The sequence below is a fragment of the Colletotrichum costaricense genome (assembly GCF_030867565.1).
Source record: "Colletotrichum costaricense strain IMI 309622 chromosome Unknown Scaffold_15.1, whole genome shotgun sequence".
Classification (NCBI taxonomy): Eukaryota; Fungi; Ascomycota; class Sordariomycetes; order Glomerellales; family Glomerellaceae; genus Colletotrichum; species Colletotrichum costaricense.
The window spans coordinates 235,418-253,882 of NW_026848244.1; the positions used below are offsets into that span (position 1 = coordinate 235,418).

At 51.4% G+C, this 18,465-nt stretch overlaps 8 protein-coding genes across 8 annotated transcripts; 4 read left to right on the forward strand and 4 right to left on the reverse strand.

The window, feature by feature from the left end:
• Nucleotides 1-150: 150 nt before the first annotated feature.
• CCOS01_12414 (pantothenate transporter) lies at nucleotides 151-2,154 on the reverse strand (the record flags this gene model as incomplete). The annotated part of the gene is made up of 8 exons (XM_060460563.1): nucleotides 151-310; nucleotides 366-486; nucleotides 561-863; nucleotides 929-1,151; nucleotides 1,221-1,309; nucleotides 1,365-1,596; nucleotides 1,662-1,932; nucleotides 1,985-2,154. The coding sequence occupies 8 exons, from the start codon at nucleotides 2,152-2,154 to the stop codon at nucleotides 151-153; spliced, it is 1,569 nt and encodes a 522-aa protein (XP_060308611.1).
• A 598-nt stretch (nucleotides 2,155-2,752) lies between these two features.
• On the forward strand, nucleotides 2,753-3,997 carry CCOS01_12415 (uncharacterized protein; the record flags this gene model as incomplete). Its single annotated transcript, XM_060460564.1, has 4 exons — nucleotides 2,753-2,842; nucleotides 2,895-3,283; nucleotides 3,337-3,411; nucleotides 3,460-3,997. 4 exons carry the CDS (start codon nucleotides 2,753-2,755, stop codon nucleotides 3,995-3,997), a joined length of 1,092 nt encoding a protein of 363 aa, XP_060308612.1.
• A 2,058-nt stretch (nucleotides 3,998-6,055) lies between these two features.
• Nucleotides 6,056-7,524, forward strand: CCOS01_12416 (uncharacterized protein; the record flags this gene model as incomplete). Its single annotated transcript, XM_060460565.1, has 5 exons — nucleotides 6,056-6,211; nucleotides 6,280-6,384; nucleotides 6,449-6,831; nucleotides 6,886-6,950; nucleotides 7,010-7,524. The coding sequence occupies 5 exons, from the start codon at nucleotides 6,056-6,058 to the stop codon at nucleotides 7,522-7,524; spliced, it is 1,224 nt and encodes a 407-aa protein (XP_060308613.1).
• A 732-nt stretch (nucleotides 7,525-8,256) lies between these two features.
• Nucleotides 8,257-8,592, reverse strand: CCOS01_12417 (uncharacterized protein; the record flags this gene model as incomplete). The annotated part of the gene is made up of 1 exon (XM_060460566.1): nucleotides 8,257-8,592. A coding segment is annotated over one exon (336 nt), but the record flags the coding sequence as incomplete, so codon positions are not given.
• A 2,134-nt stretch (nucleotides 8,593-10,726) lies between these two features.
• On the forward strand, nucleotides 10,727-11,392 carry CCOS01_12418 (uncharacterized protein; the record flags this gene model as incomplete). The annotated part of the gene is made up of 1 exon (XM_060460567.1): nucleotides 10,727-11,392. The coding sequence occupies one exon, from the start codon at nucleotides 10,727-10,729 to the stop codon at nucleotides 11,390-11,392; it is 666 nt and encodes a 221-aa protein (XP_060308615.1).
• A 77-nt stretch (nucleotides 11,393-11,469) lies between these two features.
• On the reverse strand, nucleotides 11,470-12,522 carry CCOS01_12419 (xylose isomerase-like TIM barrel; the record flags this gene model as incomplete). The annotated part of the gene is made up of 1 exon (XM_060460568.1): nucleotides 11,470-12,522. One exon carries the CDS (start codon nucleotides 12,520-12,522, stop codon nucleotides 11,470-11,472), a length of 1,053 nt encoding a protein of 350 aa, XP_060308616.1.
• A 392-nt stretch (nucleotides 12,523-12,914) lies between these two features.
• On the reverse strand, nucleotides 12,915-15,316 carry CCOS01_12420 (uncharacterized protein; the record flags this gene model as incomplete). Its single annotated transcript, XM_060460569.1, has 5 exons — nucleotides 12,915-14,078; nucleotides 14,133-14,561; nucleotides 14,619-14,913; nucleotides 14,973-15,126; nucleotides 15,208-15,316. 5 exons carry the CDS (start codon nucleotides 15,314-15,316, stop codon nucleotides 12,915-12,917), a joined length of 2,151 nt encoding a protein of 716 aa, XP_060308617.1.
• Nucleotides 15,317-16,918: 1,602 nt separating this feature from the next.
• Nucleotides 16,919-18,050, forward strand: CCOS01_12421 (uncharacterized protein; the record flags this gene model as incomplete). The annotated part of the gene is made up of 2 exons (XM_060460570.1): nucleotides 16,919-17,750; nucleotides 17,920-18,050. 2 exons carry the CDS (start codon nucleotides 16,919-16,921, stop codon nucleotides 18,048-18,050), a joined length of 963 nt encoding a protein of 320 aa, XP_060308618.1.
• Nucleotides 18,051-18,465: the final 415 nt, after the last annotated feature.

Genomic DNA, 18,465 nt, shown 5'->3' on the forward strand with positions numbered 1-18,465 from the left:
CACCGGCATGCATTCTTGGACTTGCCATCCAGACCAACTAGATGCCTACGTCTATAGATAGCGCACAGTTCATTGCCAATTCTCCCGTTCTTTGTCTAGATCATCACTAAACTTGGAAGATCCTGACTAGTCCGATGAGCGGTTTTCGATTTACTTCGCCCGGAGTGATGTCTCTACGTGTCCGACGGTTCCGTATCGGCTCTCAAAATCATTGCGACTGGGCCTCAAACTATCGTCACGACGTCTCTCTGACGTGAGATGATCGTTATCGGATTGCTGCTCGACCTCGTAAAGCTGTGGGTTGCGTTTCCTACTTGAACGTTAATGCTTCTCCTATGGTTTCATTTCCAAGATTTTGAACTAACAAGTCCCGTTTGTACAGAAAGTCAAGCAGATACATGCCCGCAACGGCCAGCCCGCCGAAGAGAATTAGTATCTGGTAACCATACTTGTACTTGGGGGCGTCATATGTCGGAAATAGCACAACTTCAGGACTTCATTAGCATTCCGAACATTAAGACTTGCAAGATAAAAAGCACTCCGCATGATATAAGACTTACCGGGCATCCAAGCACTGAAGGTGTAGGTAAAGATATTGCCCGTAGCGACCAGCAGTTGTCGGAGATTTGCATTGGATTGCGTGATCTCGTGCCCATAGCTGATGACAATTGGCTGAGCCGCACCGCCGGTATAGCTCAAGTAGAAGGCCGCAAACAAGGCCGCCTTAGGAACGTTCCATATTGACAGGATGATGTTCGACACAAGCACCATTGCCTGTACGAACATTACCGTCAGTACTCGACTACCCGTGGCATCTGAAAGCCAGCCCATACCAAACGCTGCGACTATCTGTATGGCGTTTCCTGGAAATACATAAGGTCTCAGCACTCTTCATGTCGAAGCTAATCGCAGTAATTGTTAGACAAACCTATCGTCGGGAGGATGTTCGTCTTGACGACGCTATAACCCTCCGACTTAAGAAAGAGGTTGAAATATCCGGTACCGGACCCAGCTTCAGCCACCATCAGGTACGGAAGTATGAAAGCCCAAAGCTGCCATGAAGTGTATATCTCCTTAATGGCCTTCAGAGTCAGCTTCGATGGTGGTTTGCGACCCATAGCTTTGATGCGCTCCATGCCATATTCACGGTCCTGTTGATCATGGTCAGCCTGCATTATACGTCGATCTCCACTAACTTCATACAGGAGATGGCCCCTTACTTCTTTTTGGAGGTAGAAAGCCCTGGTATTGTGTGGTAAGTCAGGAAGCGCAAAGAATCCATACAAAGCGATCGGTATCGAGATGACTCCTATGAACGATCAACACCAGCTCCACATTGCCTCGGAGTTGTGCCGATGACTGACCATCCATGATGAAGAGCCACCTCCAGCCAGACAGCCCAGCTGTCCCATTCATGCCAGTGTAAAGCCCTGCCTGGAGGTATCCACTGAACATACCAGCAATCGCAGCTGTCTGCTCAAACAAAGCCATACGCTTGGCGAGTTGAGACTTGCCGTACCAACTACCCAGTATGCTAGCGAAACCTGGGAAGGAACATGACTCGAGAAGTCCTATGAAAAATCGCAAAGCGTAAAGCTAACGATTCTTGGTCAGCAATGTTCTACTTTCAAGTCTTTGAGAGCGACAGAGACTGAGCATACCGTCTCCACATTCTTGGCACTCGCCATGATCATTGTCAAGGCAGACCACCCGAGTTCACACGCCGGTATCCAAATCGACGGACGTACATATTTTAACTGGATCATCTGGGCTGGGATAGTACCCAAAATGATACCAATGTTAAAGTATGTGTTTAGGAGGTTTCTCTCATTGCCATAAAGATCAAGCTCTTCTTGCATGCCGCTGACGAACGCATTGCTGTAGTTATTCTGATCGAGGTACTTGATGAAATACCCGAGAAGTACGTAAGAGCTGTCTTCAAGGTCAGTTGCAACAAAATCAAGTCAATAAGAGCCCGACTCACAAGAGGAAGGTGTCCAACTTCCGAACATACTTACGCTCTCGTGGGTCATCCCCCCAGACCTTTCGTGAGACGTGTGAGAGAACCCTCCATCTACCAACCTCGCTAGATGCGAGTTGGACCTCAGGGCCTGTAGACACCTCAAAATCTTGCTTTCTGCCGTCACTGGTCATGTTTCTTAATGTTAAGTGAACAAATTGCTAAGCTGACTGAAGTGTGAAGGCAATCTTCATCCCTCGCCATGTGCAATCCTTATAGCGTACCCCGTTTCTACTTGAAGCACGCCATTGTTTCTGATTATGATGATCCTCTATCCTCTTCTGAGGCATCCCATGTCTTCAGTGCGGCAAGAAATTCGGAAACTGTCCGATGCAAGCCATACAAAAGGCATGAGGTATGCCGGCAAGTGCATGCTTCCCAGGGTCTTCGGCAATAAGCAATGCATTTGGAATTCGCAATCAGAAAAGAGGAGAACTGCCGTATGTCCAAATATTTTACCGGGAAATTCGATGATATTGATGTCGGCAGCATTGTCACGAGAGATAAGATGCAGACATGATACGGTGCCTTCAACCAATGTGAGGGCACAGATGTCATGACGAATCTCCAAGGATGATGTCGCAACAAGGACAACAAGATCGCGTGCTAGCTTGTACAACCTCCAACACGGAAATAAGCATCCGGCCATTTCTATATTAGACTGGACAACTCTGGCGTAATCGAGGTATTTAGAGTGCGTTTTCTACCAGGTTACCAATAAACTCCACCTCAATGGCGACAGAAGTAAGCACGAAGGTCACAGAAGACCCTCCAACGTTTCAGCTTCGGGCAGAAACGTCTATCAACTACGACAAGGAGAACGTAGGTATCAACCATCATGAAATATTAATGGGCAAATTCTGATTGCTTCTAGTATAAATATGAAAGCTACCTGCCACATTTCGTACCCGGAACTCAGCCTCCATTGGAAGAGTTCCACCATGACGATGTCGGTTTGAGGGCTGATCCGACCAAGGAGAATCTTTTAGGGGCAACTGGGGTCAGCTATGAAGAGGTTACCCCAGCGGTCGGCACTGAAATCCGTGGAATCCAACTTAGTCAACTGAGCTTTGCCCAGCTTGATGAACTGGCACTCTTCGCAGCTGAGCGTGGCGTGGTGATTTTCCGAGACCAAGATTTCGCAGATATTGGACCCGAAAAGCAGAAAGCCTACGGAAGACATTTCGGTTCACTGCATGTCCATCAGATGGGCGGTCAGATCAAGGACTACCCAGAACTACTCCCTGTGTACCGCGACTTCACGTAAGTCCACCGCGACGACGAAAGCAGACATGGACGATTGACAGACAACGCAGAGCAGGTGCTGTAGATAACGAGATCAAAGACAATGTCACCAGCGTGAAGTGGCACAGCGACATGAGCTATGAGATGTAAGTCCGTTGCCAATGAACACACGTCATCGAATTGGAACCTGAAAGCATACAGCAACGGGATGGGTACGACAACGTTCTTGCCTCTGAGCACTCCGGCATCTGGAGGGGATACTCTTTACCTCTCCACCACAGCAGCCTACTACGCTCTCTCAGAAACTTATCGTACGTTACTTCACAGCTTGAAGGCTGTTCACTCCGGCTTCTCTCAAGCTTCGGTGAACGACCCCGCGACCGATACATCCGGGAACCCATTGAAACCATCCATCCAGTCGTGAGAACCCATCCCGTCACTAAGCAGTTTTCTCTCTACGTCAATCGGCTGTACACAAAACGAATTGTCGGTATGAAGCAGGAAGAGAGTGCCGCCTTACTAGGATTCTTGTTTGACCATATCGAAAGAGGTCAGGACTGGCACCTGCGGGTTCATTGGAGGCCGGGCACGGTGGTGGTCTACGACAACAGGAACACTCAGCACTCTGCGCTGCGAGACTTCAGGGTCGAAGAGGGGACAACTAGGCGGCATATGTTGAGGATCACGCCGCAAGCGGAGAGGCCGTACTTTGATCAATTCAACAGCTCTTAGTGATAGCCCTGTCGCATATAGCCATGGTAGTTCTGTCGTCTATTGACGTCTATCCCAATGTTTCAACCCCGCTACGTGTTTGTAGGGAACGGCAGATCCTTAGAGCGTGCTAGCCTGCCAAGAAACAGCAGTTCCCGCTGCATGCAGGTGTAAAGTTCACCAGGCCTTCCTCCACATTGTCTGGGCTTCCACGGGACACCCAACATCGTCCCTGCTCTTCCCGATTGAACAAGGCGACATGATGAGAACCGTGAGATGCTGGAGACAACGCTTGGATTGTCCATTCAACCGTGCATGTGAATCTGGCCCACAGTCTGTCACATAAGGGGTCATTTCCGGACCCCTTCCAGACCCATCCTGCAAACAAACTATTACCAGCCCCGTCATCCGTCCGTCATCCGTGTACCTGGATCCTGGTAGCAGGAGATCCACAGGTCTCATCCAAGAGCCGTCTGGATGTCTTGTTTCCTGGCTTGTGCGCACGGCAAAGAATCTGCCGACGAACCCATGTCGGGAGGATACCGCAGCGAGGAACCGGCCGGAAGCCAAGACGCTCTAGCGAGTGTGCCATTGACCATTCAGCCCTTTGACTTGATCCTTCGAGCCTATGATTTCCTTCAAGAACAATAATAAGGAGTCTGAGGTAAATGTCTCACATGTTGAATCAAAGCCGGGACAGGAAAGCAAAATCGCTGGGGAAATATGCTCACAACGTCCTGAATTAGGGTGTGTAGCTGCTAATGTCAAAGAGGAGGCTGGCGTTAAAATGCTGGAGAAGTTTGCACTTGTGGCGCCCTAGAAAAGGACGTGAAGGTTGTCTCAGTTCCCCTGGGCTGTTGATTTAAGCCGTCGCGTTCCTGTTCATAGCCACACTGTTTTGTGTCTCGCAGTAGTGCCTCGTGTATGGCATTAGAGTTGTAGCTACCGAACTTTCAATCTGACAAGTGACGGATATTGTCGTTTGGCATCTTGATGCGACTGGGCATTCGATTAACGTGTGCAAAGAAGGGCCTGGGAGGCCATGACTGTGTTGCATCGCGGCACTTCCGGGTCATAACCCGGCACACATCCCCGGGCCGATCTCCCTCGCCAAGTGGGTATGGGTCGGAGGTATCCCGACAGCAAAAACCATGCTTTTAACAAAGTCAGGTTTGCTGCCGCTTACCTAATGGAATTACTCATGCCACTCAAGCCAGAGGGCAACTCAGTTTGTTTCAAGGATTGTGCTTAGAGGCTTAACCACTGGTTCGATCAGTAGTAGAGAAACAGCAAGTGAAAAGCCGCTAGACGACAAGCTAGACGTACGCGAGATGTTTTGCACGGCCACCATTTCCGACGTGGCGTGTCGGAACGGTGATAGATCTGTTCTAGCGCTCCTTCGAGAAAGCAAGCCACAGTTATTCCACTGGTCAGCTTCCTCGTCCGTTCACCGGAGCCCGTGTCCTAAGAAGGACTGGTGGCAGACGCTCTAGAGCTTGACTTAACGCGGATGAGGCATTCCTCCCGCCGCCGTCCCGAGTCCGTCGCCGGATCTGGACATTTTCTTCAAGGCAAAGCTTTCCAGAGGCTCGGAGCTAGCTGCTCGTTGGTGTTGCCTTACCTCATCGCAAATGATCCCCAAAAATCAAATGTTCTTTGAAGCTAGGAGAGCTCCGGTGGGGTCAAGACAGATACTTTCCCTTCTTTTGAGTCTTCAATGAGGGACGAACGGCGCATGCCGAGCTGTCCGGACGCACGACCCGACGCCGTCGACTGAAGGCTTCGGATTGAGCTCTGAAGATGGAAACGCAACACAACAGGACCCATCTACCCCTGGCGTTAGCGCCCGGTGCACGGTAACGACGGAGTCTTGTGATTTCTGCGGCCCGTATCCCTCTTTTCATTTTCGTACTTGTTCAAGGATGGGGAATTATAAAGAATCGTACGACCTTTGCTTGCCTCCCCCCTCCCTCCCCACGATCCCCATAAACCTTGCATCTCTTCAAGTGGGAACTGGGAGGGCCTGCTCTAAAGAAAGGACCCCTGGTAGACATCGAAACGTGAGATCTACGAGTCAACATGGCACCCATGGTTGAGAACCGCGGACCCGAGCTCCTGGCCGTCAACATCTTCTTCGTCTCGGCGGCGGTGTTGGCCACTGCATTGCGATGCTACGTCCGGGCTGGCCTGGTCAAGGCTTTCGGAACGGATGACTGGCTCATGGTCTTGGCTCTGGTATGCATTACTCGATTTGCATGATGACTGTGTATACAGACAGGAAGACATGACTAACTCCATCAAAGGCCTCCTTCATATGCTACTCAACCTTCTCGATACTAGGTGTTCACTACGGCACCGGAAGGCATTTCGCGGATATCGAAGATGACCATATCACCAAGGCGCTCGAGGTCAGCAACTACTCAAGACGATACGATTTCCACTGGTTACAAGTGTACTAACACAACCTTGTAGTGCTGGTGGTTCTGCTACCTCTTTTACTCCCTCAGCATGATCGTCTCGAAAATGTCCATCGGATTCTTTCTCTTGCGAATTACTACCCGCAGATTACACAGCTGGATCATCTACGTGGCTATGATGTTCACTGTCCTAGCCGGAGTCGTATTCTTCTTCGTGACGCTATTTCAGTGCCACCCCATCTCGTTCTTCTGGAACAAGAGTCAGCCAGGAAGCTGCATCGATGTCAACATTGTTATTGCATTGGCATACTTGTACAGTGCCTTCAGTGTCATATCGGACTTGACATTCGCCATTCTCCCAGCCTTTTTGGTTTGGAACCTCCAACTGCGAAAGAAGACGAAGTTTGCTTTGATCCCGTTATTGATCATGGGTTGCGTGTGAGTACAATCAAACCTTATTGGCAACATGAACGAAGCTGACCATCCTATTAGTGCCAGCTCAGCTGTCTTGGTTCGCTTTGGGTATCTCATGGGCCTCAAGGACGCCGATTTCCTCTGTAAGTCTACCGTTTCAAGTTGTCTATTTCCAGGGACAAGTCAACTAACTTCAATAAAGGGTCCACCCTTGACATCGCTATCTGGTCATCCGTAGAACAAGGCCTAGCAATCACCGCCGGCAGCCTCGCAACGCTTCGACCCCTTCTCAAAGCCATCGGCTACAAGTTAGGCATGACCTCAAACCCATCCCCCCACCGCGTTACCGACGACGCTACTCGCCGACCATCGGCCTTCGCAGCCACAACCTTTGCCAAGTCCAGCAACGGTCCGCCGCAGTCCGGGCACGAAGATGTCTACAGCATGTCATACTTTCCTTGCAAATGCTGCGGCACCTTCAAGTGTCAAAAGAGGCAGAGTGAGGCGACTTCTGGGAAGAGGAGATCGAGTATGGGCTTCTCAGCAAGAGCAAGCAAAGGTGATGTTGAGGCCTTGTCGCACATTAAGAGTGTCAGTGAGAATGGGAGTGAGGAAGAATTGACTTATGGAGGAAGGTCGACGAGGGAGGCTTCGCATGACAATGAGAGGGTGGTGCCACAGAGCTTCCTCATTGTCGATGAGCAGAAGGACTCGTGAATTTGATGTATCCGACATGACGACCACAAATCTTAGTAAAAGCATAATACCCTATTTGAGTAATAACAAAGCAATGATGATGAGTCTGACAACTGTGGCCGAAGGCCAGTGATGGTCAAATCTGCCAGGGCTAGTATAATATATCACGTTAGCTTAATCGTGGTGAACGTAATGTACCGCTTTCTTAGGTGAAAAGACGCTCGATCTCTGCGTTCATCATTGGAAATAGTATGATATGATGGTCGATTCCTAGAGATCGCCTTTCCTGATCTCTGGCAAGGCAGTACTCGGAGGTTAGAGATTCTGGATCTCTAGCACCACCACACAACTATGATAGCCGCACTTGTAAGACGTCTAGTTCCCTCTCATACCGTTCCGACGAGCACTTTTGATCCCAGGGCCAGATTGATCCGTCTACGTAAAAGCGAGGCCTTATGACACACTTGGAACTAGTACAGGCTATGTCGGTATTATGCCCTGCACATCTTTTGTTGCTGTGGTAAATAAGGCGTAATTGCTGGCCGGCAATTACGGTTCCGTTTTTGTACGACAGTTGCTTAGGACATTGAACACAAAACTATTCCTATTTGCACTGATGCTGACATGAGACGTGGTTTCGTGGACATCTAGGAACAAGTGAATTAACTGACTACCTTAATCCATAAAGTCATGGTAGCGTAAGGCGGTGCCATACAAGGTAGGTCGCTGACAGTTCTATTTCAGCTTTTCGTTCTAAGTAAAATACTGAAGAGGCATATAAATCGCAACAAGTGCTGCGAGCAAAGTCCCGAAACCAAAACCAGAAGAGTCATCAGCCTTGCATGCAAGATAAATGGCCACAATTGCCCAGATAATCACCGTGATTACAAAAAGAAGAGAGAAAACCAGGTGCCAATTGAAGCGTTCGTTGATCCATATGCCCCACCCAATTACTCTTTCGCGGGTTCCTGGTAGGCGATGTACCAGACCCCGAAGCTTTTTGGGAAATGTTGTGATCCAGTAGTTGTCGCTGTGTCGGCGCCCAGGGAGCGTTAGATGCCACAATGGAATGGAATCAACAGCTACATCAGTCGGTACTGGATTGTGTTAATAGCTTTTCGCTTCTAATACTTCGGAGACAGGAGGATATTCCCTACATTTGAAATGTTGCGGGTTAGTCGATTCTCCCATCGGAACGAGTCGAAACCTTTTGGGGGGCTCCGGCTCCTAACTCTTAGAAGCGATATGACGATGGAAATGCACCACCTACACAGACGTACCGAACTCTCTGATAGCCCGGTTTTGGTGGATAACACGTATAATAAAGCCAGGAAGATAGTTTGCTTTTCCAAAAGCCAACGCTACAAGACTAACCACGTGACTTGGTCTTTGCCCCTCGCCCTGTCTCCGTTTCCGTTTGGCTTTGCATTCGTGTTTGCTTCTCCACGGCCATTCGGGGTAGGTGAAGGGATTCTCGAGACTCAGCTTTGACTGGCATCAGCGATGCTCCGGAGACAAGATAGCTTCTGGCATTCTCAAGATCAACGAGGTTAGGGCCATGTTGGTCGTCTTCTTGTTCGTCCCCACCTACAGAGCTTTCTCGATTACTCCGCTCACCAATATCTAGAGGCGTTCCCACTTCTGCAACGATGGCATCTGGGCGTATTTCGACGGTGTTGAGAAAGCGTTCAGAGTCAACTTCCGCTCGCCACTTTCAGGCAATGCTATACGAACCCTTTGCCTCCTTCTAGTCTCGAGAATCTTTCTTGAGATCAGTGTTCTGTTAGATCCTGGTCCGAGGAGATTGACCACTGCGCTTTGTTTTCCGTTTGCAGCTTGTGACCGAAGCAACACGTAATACCTTTCGAGCATACTTTCATGGTTCCGAACAAAATGTACATCGTGAAAATGTTTAGACGCTTTTTCGTACGAGCGGCGGAGGGGTGGAGCAGGCGTGAAGGGCTAGAGGTCTAGCTTCGCTGTGTTCAAAAGATCACAGACGTGCTCACTCCGCAGCCTTGCGAGGGGAAGCCCTACTTCTGAAAGGCTTGAAGATGGAGTTTGATATCAGCTTTACGTTAATTGCACATTGCTGGTTCGACCCTTCATTATTTCTTCTCCGACCTATTATGTTTTGATGGCCAGCTTGTCATCATGCGTTGGTACCTGAGCTGAATCTGCCCAGGCTAGATGAGTAGGCTGCAGTTGAGCGCTTGTCATTTATTTCTGCCTTATGCAGCAATGCAGGCTAAAGACAGCTACATGTAGGTATTCACTTACATTAATATAATTGCAGCAAATACATAATGCGACATCTTAACAAGACAAGAACTTCTATTATTTTCTACCTATCATTGCGGGGCTTGTGTGAGTTGATAAGTCACGGTGAAGCTATACACCCTCAACACCACTACTTCATTGCCGCAATATTCGCATAGAAATTCGCCCGATGAGGCTAAAAACGTGATTCTATAGACGAGCCTCCGCGTATGTTCAATAATTTCGTGAAGCGCAAATGAGATACTTCACTCTACGTGCCGCTGTCAGCAGGCCAGTAAGTCCTGTTTCTCAAAGCTGAAAAATGACCGCTCAATCTGCGACTGAAGGTACAATGCCCCTCATGATTGCGGGGTAATTGCGGGGACGACAAGCTGCCGACACAATTCCTGTGAAATGTGAAAGCTCGCATGCTTCATCAGAAATCATGACCTGGAGGGGCCATTGATGGTCTTACATCAGGATGCAAGAGATCATGACAGATGGCGCAACAAATTGCGTTGTCTCTGAGTTGCCTATGTAGCAAATGAAGCGTATCCGTGATAGCTAAGGTGTATTGATTTCTTGTAGTATACGACGAGCTCTCAGCTTATGAGATTCCGGTGCTTCGTCTCCAAGTAAGCCCGAGTTCATTGCGACAGAGCTAATCGTTCTGGGAATGCAGGGAATGAATGCTTCTAAAACTCAATTTACAGCGACGAATTTCAAAATGACGCATCGCGATTCGCAATGTGAAATAAGAAAGCCTGGCATAATCACAACTTACCTTAGGTAAGCCAGGCGCAAAACCTCTAACGTGATGCGATTGATCCTCATCATTCAACACCAATTTAAACACGTTCGCAACGCGCCTGAGTCATTGATAGCGCGTCGAAAAAGTGTTTTCATCAACAAAAGCCTCACCCAGAAACCTCGCCAAGGGCCTTTCCTCACACGCAAAACCAAAATGCCCGCCGTAAATCCCGCAAGACTCCCGCTGGGCGAACAGCTCACCCTCGTCCGTCAAGTCCTCGAAACCAACGACACACTCATCAAAGTCCTCTCCCTCGCCACCACCCTAAACCTCCCAAACTGGTACCTCGCAGGCGGCGCCGTCTCCCAAACAATCTGGAACCACGTCTCATCGCTCCCGCCCACGACAGGCATCTCAGACTACGACCTCGTCTACCACGACGACTCGGACCTCTCCTACGAGGCCGAGGACGCCGTGATCTGCCGCGGGCGCGAGCTGTTCGCGGGCATCCCCGGCGAAGGAGTGGAGATCAGGAACCAGGCGCGGGTGCACCTATGGTATGAGGAGAAGTTTGGGGTCCCTTGCCCGGCGCACGAGTCGACTGAGGCTGGAATCGATACGTGGATCACGACTAGCGCGATGATTGGGGTCCGGGTGGAGGCGGATGGGGCGTGGAGGGTGTATGCGCCGAAAGGGTTGTCTGAGTTCTTTTCGATGATTGTGAGGCCGAATCCCACAGTTGGTGTGCGGGAGGCGTATGAGAAGAAGGCGAGGAGGTGGATGGGGATTTGGAAGGAATTGAAGGTGGTACCGTGGACAGAGGATGAGACGCCTGTGAGGTTTGATGAGCTCGAGGAGAGGAGGAATGGGTTGGTATGAGTCTCGACTTGAAAGGTTGAGCCGCTCGAGTGGCTTCGCTCGTGTATTGTTGTAGCATCATCGCGCTACTCATAGAATCAGAGGCCACTCCCATCGACAATCATCTCGCCCAGCATCTTGACAACCCCGTCCCTCCCCTTCTTGGCGTATCCCGACAGGTCATCCCCGTACTTCTCCTCAAATTTCCCATCAAACACTTCGACTGACAACCACCCTCTGAAGCCGGTGCTCATGACAGCCTCCAAAAACTGCAAGATGGGCAGATACCCACCGTCGAACGGCAGCGGTCTATGATCATGGCTCCAGCGCCCCCGGGGTCTCAACCCACTCTCATCCGCTTCTTTGCTCAACGGCGGTGAGACCTTGTACGCGTCGCTGATCTGGAGAAAATAGATCTTCTCCGGCGGAACTGTCTTTGCAAGTTCCTGAAGAGAGATCTCATACGACATCTTGAGATCTTGCTCGCTCACACCACCAGTCTCAATGCGTCCCGATTCCGTCGTCGGATCTCCCCATTCTCCACCAGCAGACTGGAAAGTATCCAAGCAGAGCCCCAAGTTAGGCCGATTAGCAAGCTGCACAATCTTCCACACATCCTTCCACGACGGCACGTGCGTGGCCCAGCACCAATTCTCATACGCGATCTTGAACCCCCTCGTCGCAAGAAGATCCGCCAACTCTGCGAGATCGGCGACAAGGTCTCCGATCGACGACGTGATATCCGGCGAATCCGACGATCCGACCTGCAGCATATCTGTCCCCACGGCGCTCATGATCTCCATCCATCCCCTCGCGCGCTCAAACGCTTCTTCTCGCTGCTTGCTGCCCTTTGGCCACCCTTCGAAGTTCGCAAAGGGCTGTAAGACCATGATTTGTAGGTTGAGCTCCGCGCATAGCTCGTGGATGAGCTTGCCGGCTTCGCAGAGGGAGTGATAGTCGTCGGCCGCGATTTCGCCCTTGTTGAGGTGTTGAGTGGCGTAGGTTCGAAGATCCGGGAAGGAGAGTTCGATGCCGTTGAAGCCGGCGGCGGAGAGTGCTGCCAGTTTGTCTTCGAGGGTGTGTCGAGGGAGGCCGATGGAGCAAGAAGCGAAGGAGATTGGGTTGTTGAAGGGGGATGTGATTTTGGACATTTTGGATGAGTCGTAGTGATCTGTCCTGAGCCTTGGTGGTTACAACTCGAATTGTCCGTCGATATCGTCTCAAAAGGACCTGTTTGTCAGTCTTGTGATCGATGCTCGAAAGTCAGGTTGATGTTGATGCTGTGTTTGTTGATGGCGCGGATGCGATCCGATGATGTCAGTGCTGTGATGTGATGTCAAAGACATGTCACTATACCTCTTCGTCCAATCTCCACTTAGCTCTTCACTTAGCTTCAGTCACCAACTCGGGGAGCAGGCGGACGGACTGATGTTGTATGGCATTCTATTGGCACGGTGTTCATGCTCTAAATTTTACTCCTCTAATCAAACAAGACGCCGATTTTGTGTAGATGATCTGACCAGTATAGTAAACAGACATCCTACTAGTCAATCTTCGGTTGCCCGGCTTTCAACACTTCAGCCCTCTTGACCGATTGGATCAAACCAATACCCACAGCGGCACTCGCGCCGTCGTCAATCTGTGTCGTCCAGAAGGACTCCTGCCCCATCGCCCGGATTGACTTGCGACGCTCGCGCTCGGCGACTGAGAGCATAAGCCCAGCCTGCTTGTTGGCCTCCATCTCTTCGAGGTGCTTCACACGCGTCGCGTATCGCTGGTGCCTCTGCTTGCGAATTTGCTCCGACCCGATGCTCTCTAGACAGAAGCGGACGACCGAGCGCAAGCCGAGGAACACGTGCTCGCTGATGAAGATGGTGATGGGGAGCGCCCACCACGCTCCACCGCCGATGCTGTTTGCGCCGAACAGGTGCACGATGGCGCCGGTCGAGAGACTGCCGGCCCAGGTGAGGAAGTCGAGGGAGTTGATCCACGGGCCGATGCCATCGGTGCGCACCGGGGGCGGGCGGCGATGTTCCATGCAGATCTTGAGGAAGTCGGTGCGTAGCTCGACGATGTTGTTGATGAGGAACCCGATGGGGATGAGGGGCCATACGGGGGAGAAGAGGGCGAGGTAGCCGAACTGGAGGACGATCTCGGCAATGTCGTCCTGGACGTTGTACTTTTCCAGGGTGGCCTGGTTGCGTGCGCTGCGGAGGAATCTAGCTTCCTCGGGGGCATCCTTGACGATGGACATGAGCATCGTATCCTTTGAGTGCGAGCGCTTGTACTCGCGGTAGATCCCTTGCGCCTTGTGCTTGAGGACCGGCATGATGTTCTCGTCGAAGAATCCGGAAATCTGTCCTGTGACGACGAGCGCGATGACCTCGTCACGAAGTCTGTCAGCGTCAACGTGGAAGCTAAGGTCGTCGTCCATGTACTTTTGGCCAATGGCGCCGAGGAATCCCTTCGTCATGCCCTCGAGCCAGGGGACAAAGGTGTCGCCAAAGGGAACGTAAATGAAGGCCGTGATGAGAATCGGTAGGTAGTTTGTGATGATGTTGAGGACGAAGATCTTTTGCGTCAGAGACATTTCGTGGTAATCGGCCGTTCGGTGGTTTTCGTAGTTTGTGAGCATCGTGGCGACTTCTTCGAGGCCGCTGCTGATGTAGGGCAACGCGATAGCGAGCAAGCAGGTCGGAACGTATTCCTGCTTATGGTTAGCACCCCGTTGAAGCACCAACGCATGCTAAAGAGAACTTACAATCAAGTTCTTGTAGGGGCCGTCGTAGCCTTCTGAAATAAGCACCTCAATGGCAAAGACAAGGACGATGATGGCACCCAGCGCCAGAGCGGAAAGCAAGACAAAGGGGATTTGGAGCAGTTGGCGGGAGACCGTCTTCCACTTGGGGAAATAATGCTTCTCCTGGCCAGCCTCGTCCTTGATAATCTTGTCGTACTTGAACTGCGGCCTGTTGACTTTGACCTTGCCGATTCCCTGCACGTTCCACCGGATACTGAGATCAACTTCCTGGATCTTCCAGTATTCCAGGAAGACGGTACACCAGACACATGTCGCGATAGCGTAGGTGAGGGAGTACTTTGAGAAGTACATCCAGGCAATGACACCAGTGATTGCGGGGAAGGTGAGGAAGAGAAGATAGGTCTGAATGAAGGCAAAGTAGAAAGCGACCTATGCGAATATTCTGTTAGACGGCATGGGCAGAGAACGCAGGTTAGCGGGACTCACTTTGGTTCCCCAGAGGTCGCGAATGGAATCGATATCGTCGGGCGTCAGGAACAGCCGCTTGCTGAGATGCTTCATGAGGGATTGGTTCGTCTCCTCATTGTGCAGGGGGAAAATGGCCTTGACATTCTTCCACTGGCCCGTCTCGGGCGTGATTCCAGCACCACCGAGAGACTTGGGCCAGTTGACGAGGTGGTAGACTGAAAGAATGTCCTCTGCCTCAAAGGCGCCGTCGACGACGGTGGTCTTGGTGCCGCCGGGATGTTCGGGGACGATGCCATAGAGCCAGTCCTTTACTCTGGTGGAAATGTCAGCCAAGGGCTTCAGCTGACCGTGACGATGGTTGGTCCAACTGACCTCGACTTGTAGACGGTGTTTCCTAGAAGCTCCCGAGGAGCCTTCACGAAGATAAGAAGGGTCTGGTCATAGCCGGCCCTCACTTCCGTCTGGAGACCAGCAGACTCGAGTTCGTTAAGGAGTGTAGTGAGCTCCTTGACGGAGGTCTCAGAATCTGGGGCACAGTCAGTCGGCCAGCCCCATTCCAACGATAGTTCCCGATCATGATAGAAAGACGAATGAGAAATTGACGTACCGACTTCACTGAAGTCGTAGACGACGACATATTTGTCGTTGTAAGACTGCGGCTTGTGGGGAAGCTTTGCCAAGGGGTCTGTCACCCCTAGTTTCTCCATTATGCCCATCGTCCCTCTACAAGACCTCGCGCAGCGCGAGGGGGAGAAGGCGTGATTATGTAGGGTAGAAGGGTCAAGAATGGAAACTCGGCACCGCCGACGTGAAGAAACGTCTCCAGTGCTCCACGGGCTGGGGCGGGACAAATTTTAACAAATGGAACAAATCGAAGAACCGAAGTTGATGAACCAGAGGGGGCCCCTCCGTAGTTCGCCAAGGAGAATGGAATGAGGAGCGGTGGGATGGGCAAAAGATTCGGAGTAGAGACCCAGTTTAGGTGTGACCCAGCACGTTGGATCCCACAGATCCGTCCGAAGGGCTGAAGTACTGTGGTAGGGCCGAGAATGACATCCCAGACGACCGACCAGTGAACACCTCTTTTGTCCAGTCGTCAACCTTTGTGTGTGGTGCGGTCACTGTGGTAGTGTGTATGACGTGTGACGTGTGACAATGACAACCGTTGGGCGTAGGTCAAGACTCGGACCACAAGGAGAGGAAATGGGAAAAAAAGGGAACAGATTTGCAGGAGATCGAAACTTCAGCCCTCAAGGGAACAAGAGTATCCGTATGACGGACCACGGAACATACGGCCGGGGCCCGGGGGTGCGAAATAGACGGGGGAAATGTGGCTCTGGCTCCAGATTTCAATCCCTTTCAAAACTCAACCACTTTGGAAGATCTCGCCCTGCCAGGAAACACCAGGCCAGGCGTGCCAGGCTTCCCAGGCAGAGACTTCTCTCACCTGGAACATCGGCAGCCCATGCGTCCCGCGATGTCTCTCTTTGGCTGGCGCTGAACCGCCAGAAGACCAGTAACGCGTCAGCGGCCCCGCTCGCCCAGAGTTAACGTTGCCGCAGAGCCGCGAGCAGGGGAATCGGAGCTCTTGGGGTCCTGCTATGCACTGATGCAGTAAGGTGGCCGACTTGGTTCAAGGGAAGATCCCCAGTCCGGCACTTCGGCTCATCCTTGGTACTTACGTAAGGTCTGTGAGGGTCACGTGGAGTCTGGATATAATCGAGGCTATAAATAACATCCCCGGGAAATGGGCGTAGGATTTTCCGAAATACGGCGAAGTGGAAGCTGCGGAGCCCGGGCTCGAGGGCACTTTCCATCCCCTTTCCATCCGTTCCGTCGTCATCTCATCCCCGGCATAAGCCTATGTTCCCCATGTCGGTACCACCAAAACCCGAAAGAGGCGACAAGCCGCAAGAAGACAAGAGGTAGGGGCGTAAGCAATGGAGGTTCCACAAGGAAGGACACTGAACGGAAAGTCGGAGTGACCTTGAGGATCTATCTTAACTGTCATATGTTCTCAGCCAAGAGCTTCAAAGCAATGTCATACCAAACCATACTCATGGACAGCTGCGAAACACAAGTTGTGGGCGGATTTTGCGGACTTAGAAAGCTTCCTTTGCATGAAATGGAAAATGCCAGATGAATTGAGCCAATCAGATGACGCGGAAATGCGGACTTAGGGAAGCTTTGAATTGTTTTCGGAATCGGCCTAACCACACGCCGAGCCAAGCTCAGCTTCCAAGTTTGATAAGGAGCTTGAAATCCCCAAGACATCCTCACATCCCACCATCTATCTCATCCAACTCTCATAGCAAGTCATGGCTACACGATCATTAGTCGTAGGAGGAACGGGTGGCATTGGCTTCGCCATTGCCTGCCGCCTCGCCGCAGCTTCGGCATCCTCACAAGTGACTATCAGTGGCCGCACCGAACCCAAGGACGTCCCTCACCCCAACATCAAGTTCCGCGCCTTGGACGCATCTTCCATGCGCTCCATCAAGCGATACACGGACGACTACAAGTCCCTCCAAGACCCACAACTCGACTTGCTCGTCCTCACCCAAGGCATTCTCACCATGGCAGGTAGAACCGAGACGTCCGAGGGAATCGACCGCAAGATGGCCCTTCACTACTACGGCAGGCAGCTTCTCATCCGCGAGCTGAGCCCCATCCTAAAGGACGATGCCAAAGTCCTCATCGTCCTTGATAGCACCCGCGGAAGCCCGACGAAGCTGATTTGGGACGACTTGGACCTGAAGAAGAACTTCAGCTTGCAAAAAGCAGCGGACCACTGCCTGTCCATGACGGACGCCATGATCCAGGCCTATGCGGCCGAGAACAAGGACAAGAGGCAACACTTCATCCACGCGTACCCTGGCATCGTACAGACCAATCTCTTCCATACCATGCCGTGGTATCTTCGGACTGCGACAAAACTCCTGACCAATGTGATGGGCGTACCGGCCGATACCTGCGCCGAGAGACTTCTGGAGGGAGTGGACGGGGCCTCGGGGAAGGACGGCGCATCTTGGAGTTGTATCGATCAAAATGGTAAGGTTGTCGGCAACAAGGCTATTTTCACTGAGGAGGATTTGAAAAAGGTCAAAGATCACACTTGGAAGACGATTGACGAGGCACTTGCAGTCCCCAGTGAGTAGACGGAGAATAAGCGGCGTGCACGTGTAAGATTTTGAGGTTGGCCTGTACTTTCGATACTATATAATTGAGAACTCACTTTCTGGCGCATCGAAGACCAAGGCAGGCACGTAACTGCCATCGCTTACGAAGATCTCGATCCACGTTATTCATGCCCTATCAGCTACCATGGAGGGGATCGGGTTTGCCATCTTCCAACCCCGGAAGGTCGCGAACTCCACCGATCCGGGAATCGCAAGGCCGGGCCCGGTCAGCAAGGTGACTGACAAGGGAACGACCCCGGCATCCCGGTAATTGTGCAAAATCTCTCATACATGAACCGTCAGGCACTAATAGGCAAACTATCAGCCGAGGGAGCAAACAAGCAAACACAACGGCCAAAAGAAAAGGAAAAGCGGGGTCTGCAGAAGGAATATGAAGCGGGCGGCACAACGGATCAGTATTCCGAGGAAAGGGGCAAACACCCTTGGTAACAAACAAGCAGCAAAGTTTGCTCTTTACCAGGCGACTAGCGTCGGTGATGGGAACCTCCAGGGGTTGATTTCCTTTTCCTTAGCATCACCACAAATTCGCAATGGCACTTTTGGGTAGATTTCATGTGGTTTTCATCAAAGACCAGGATCGTCCTGTCACACTTTATCCATGTTGATTGAGATGCATCTTTGCTTATCTGAACTCAGATCACGCCGCTAAAGTGGCAAACGCTGAG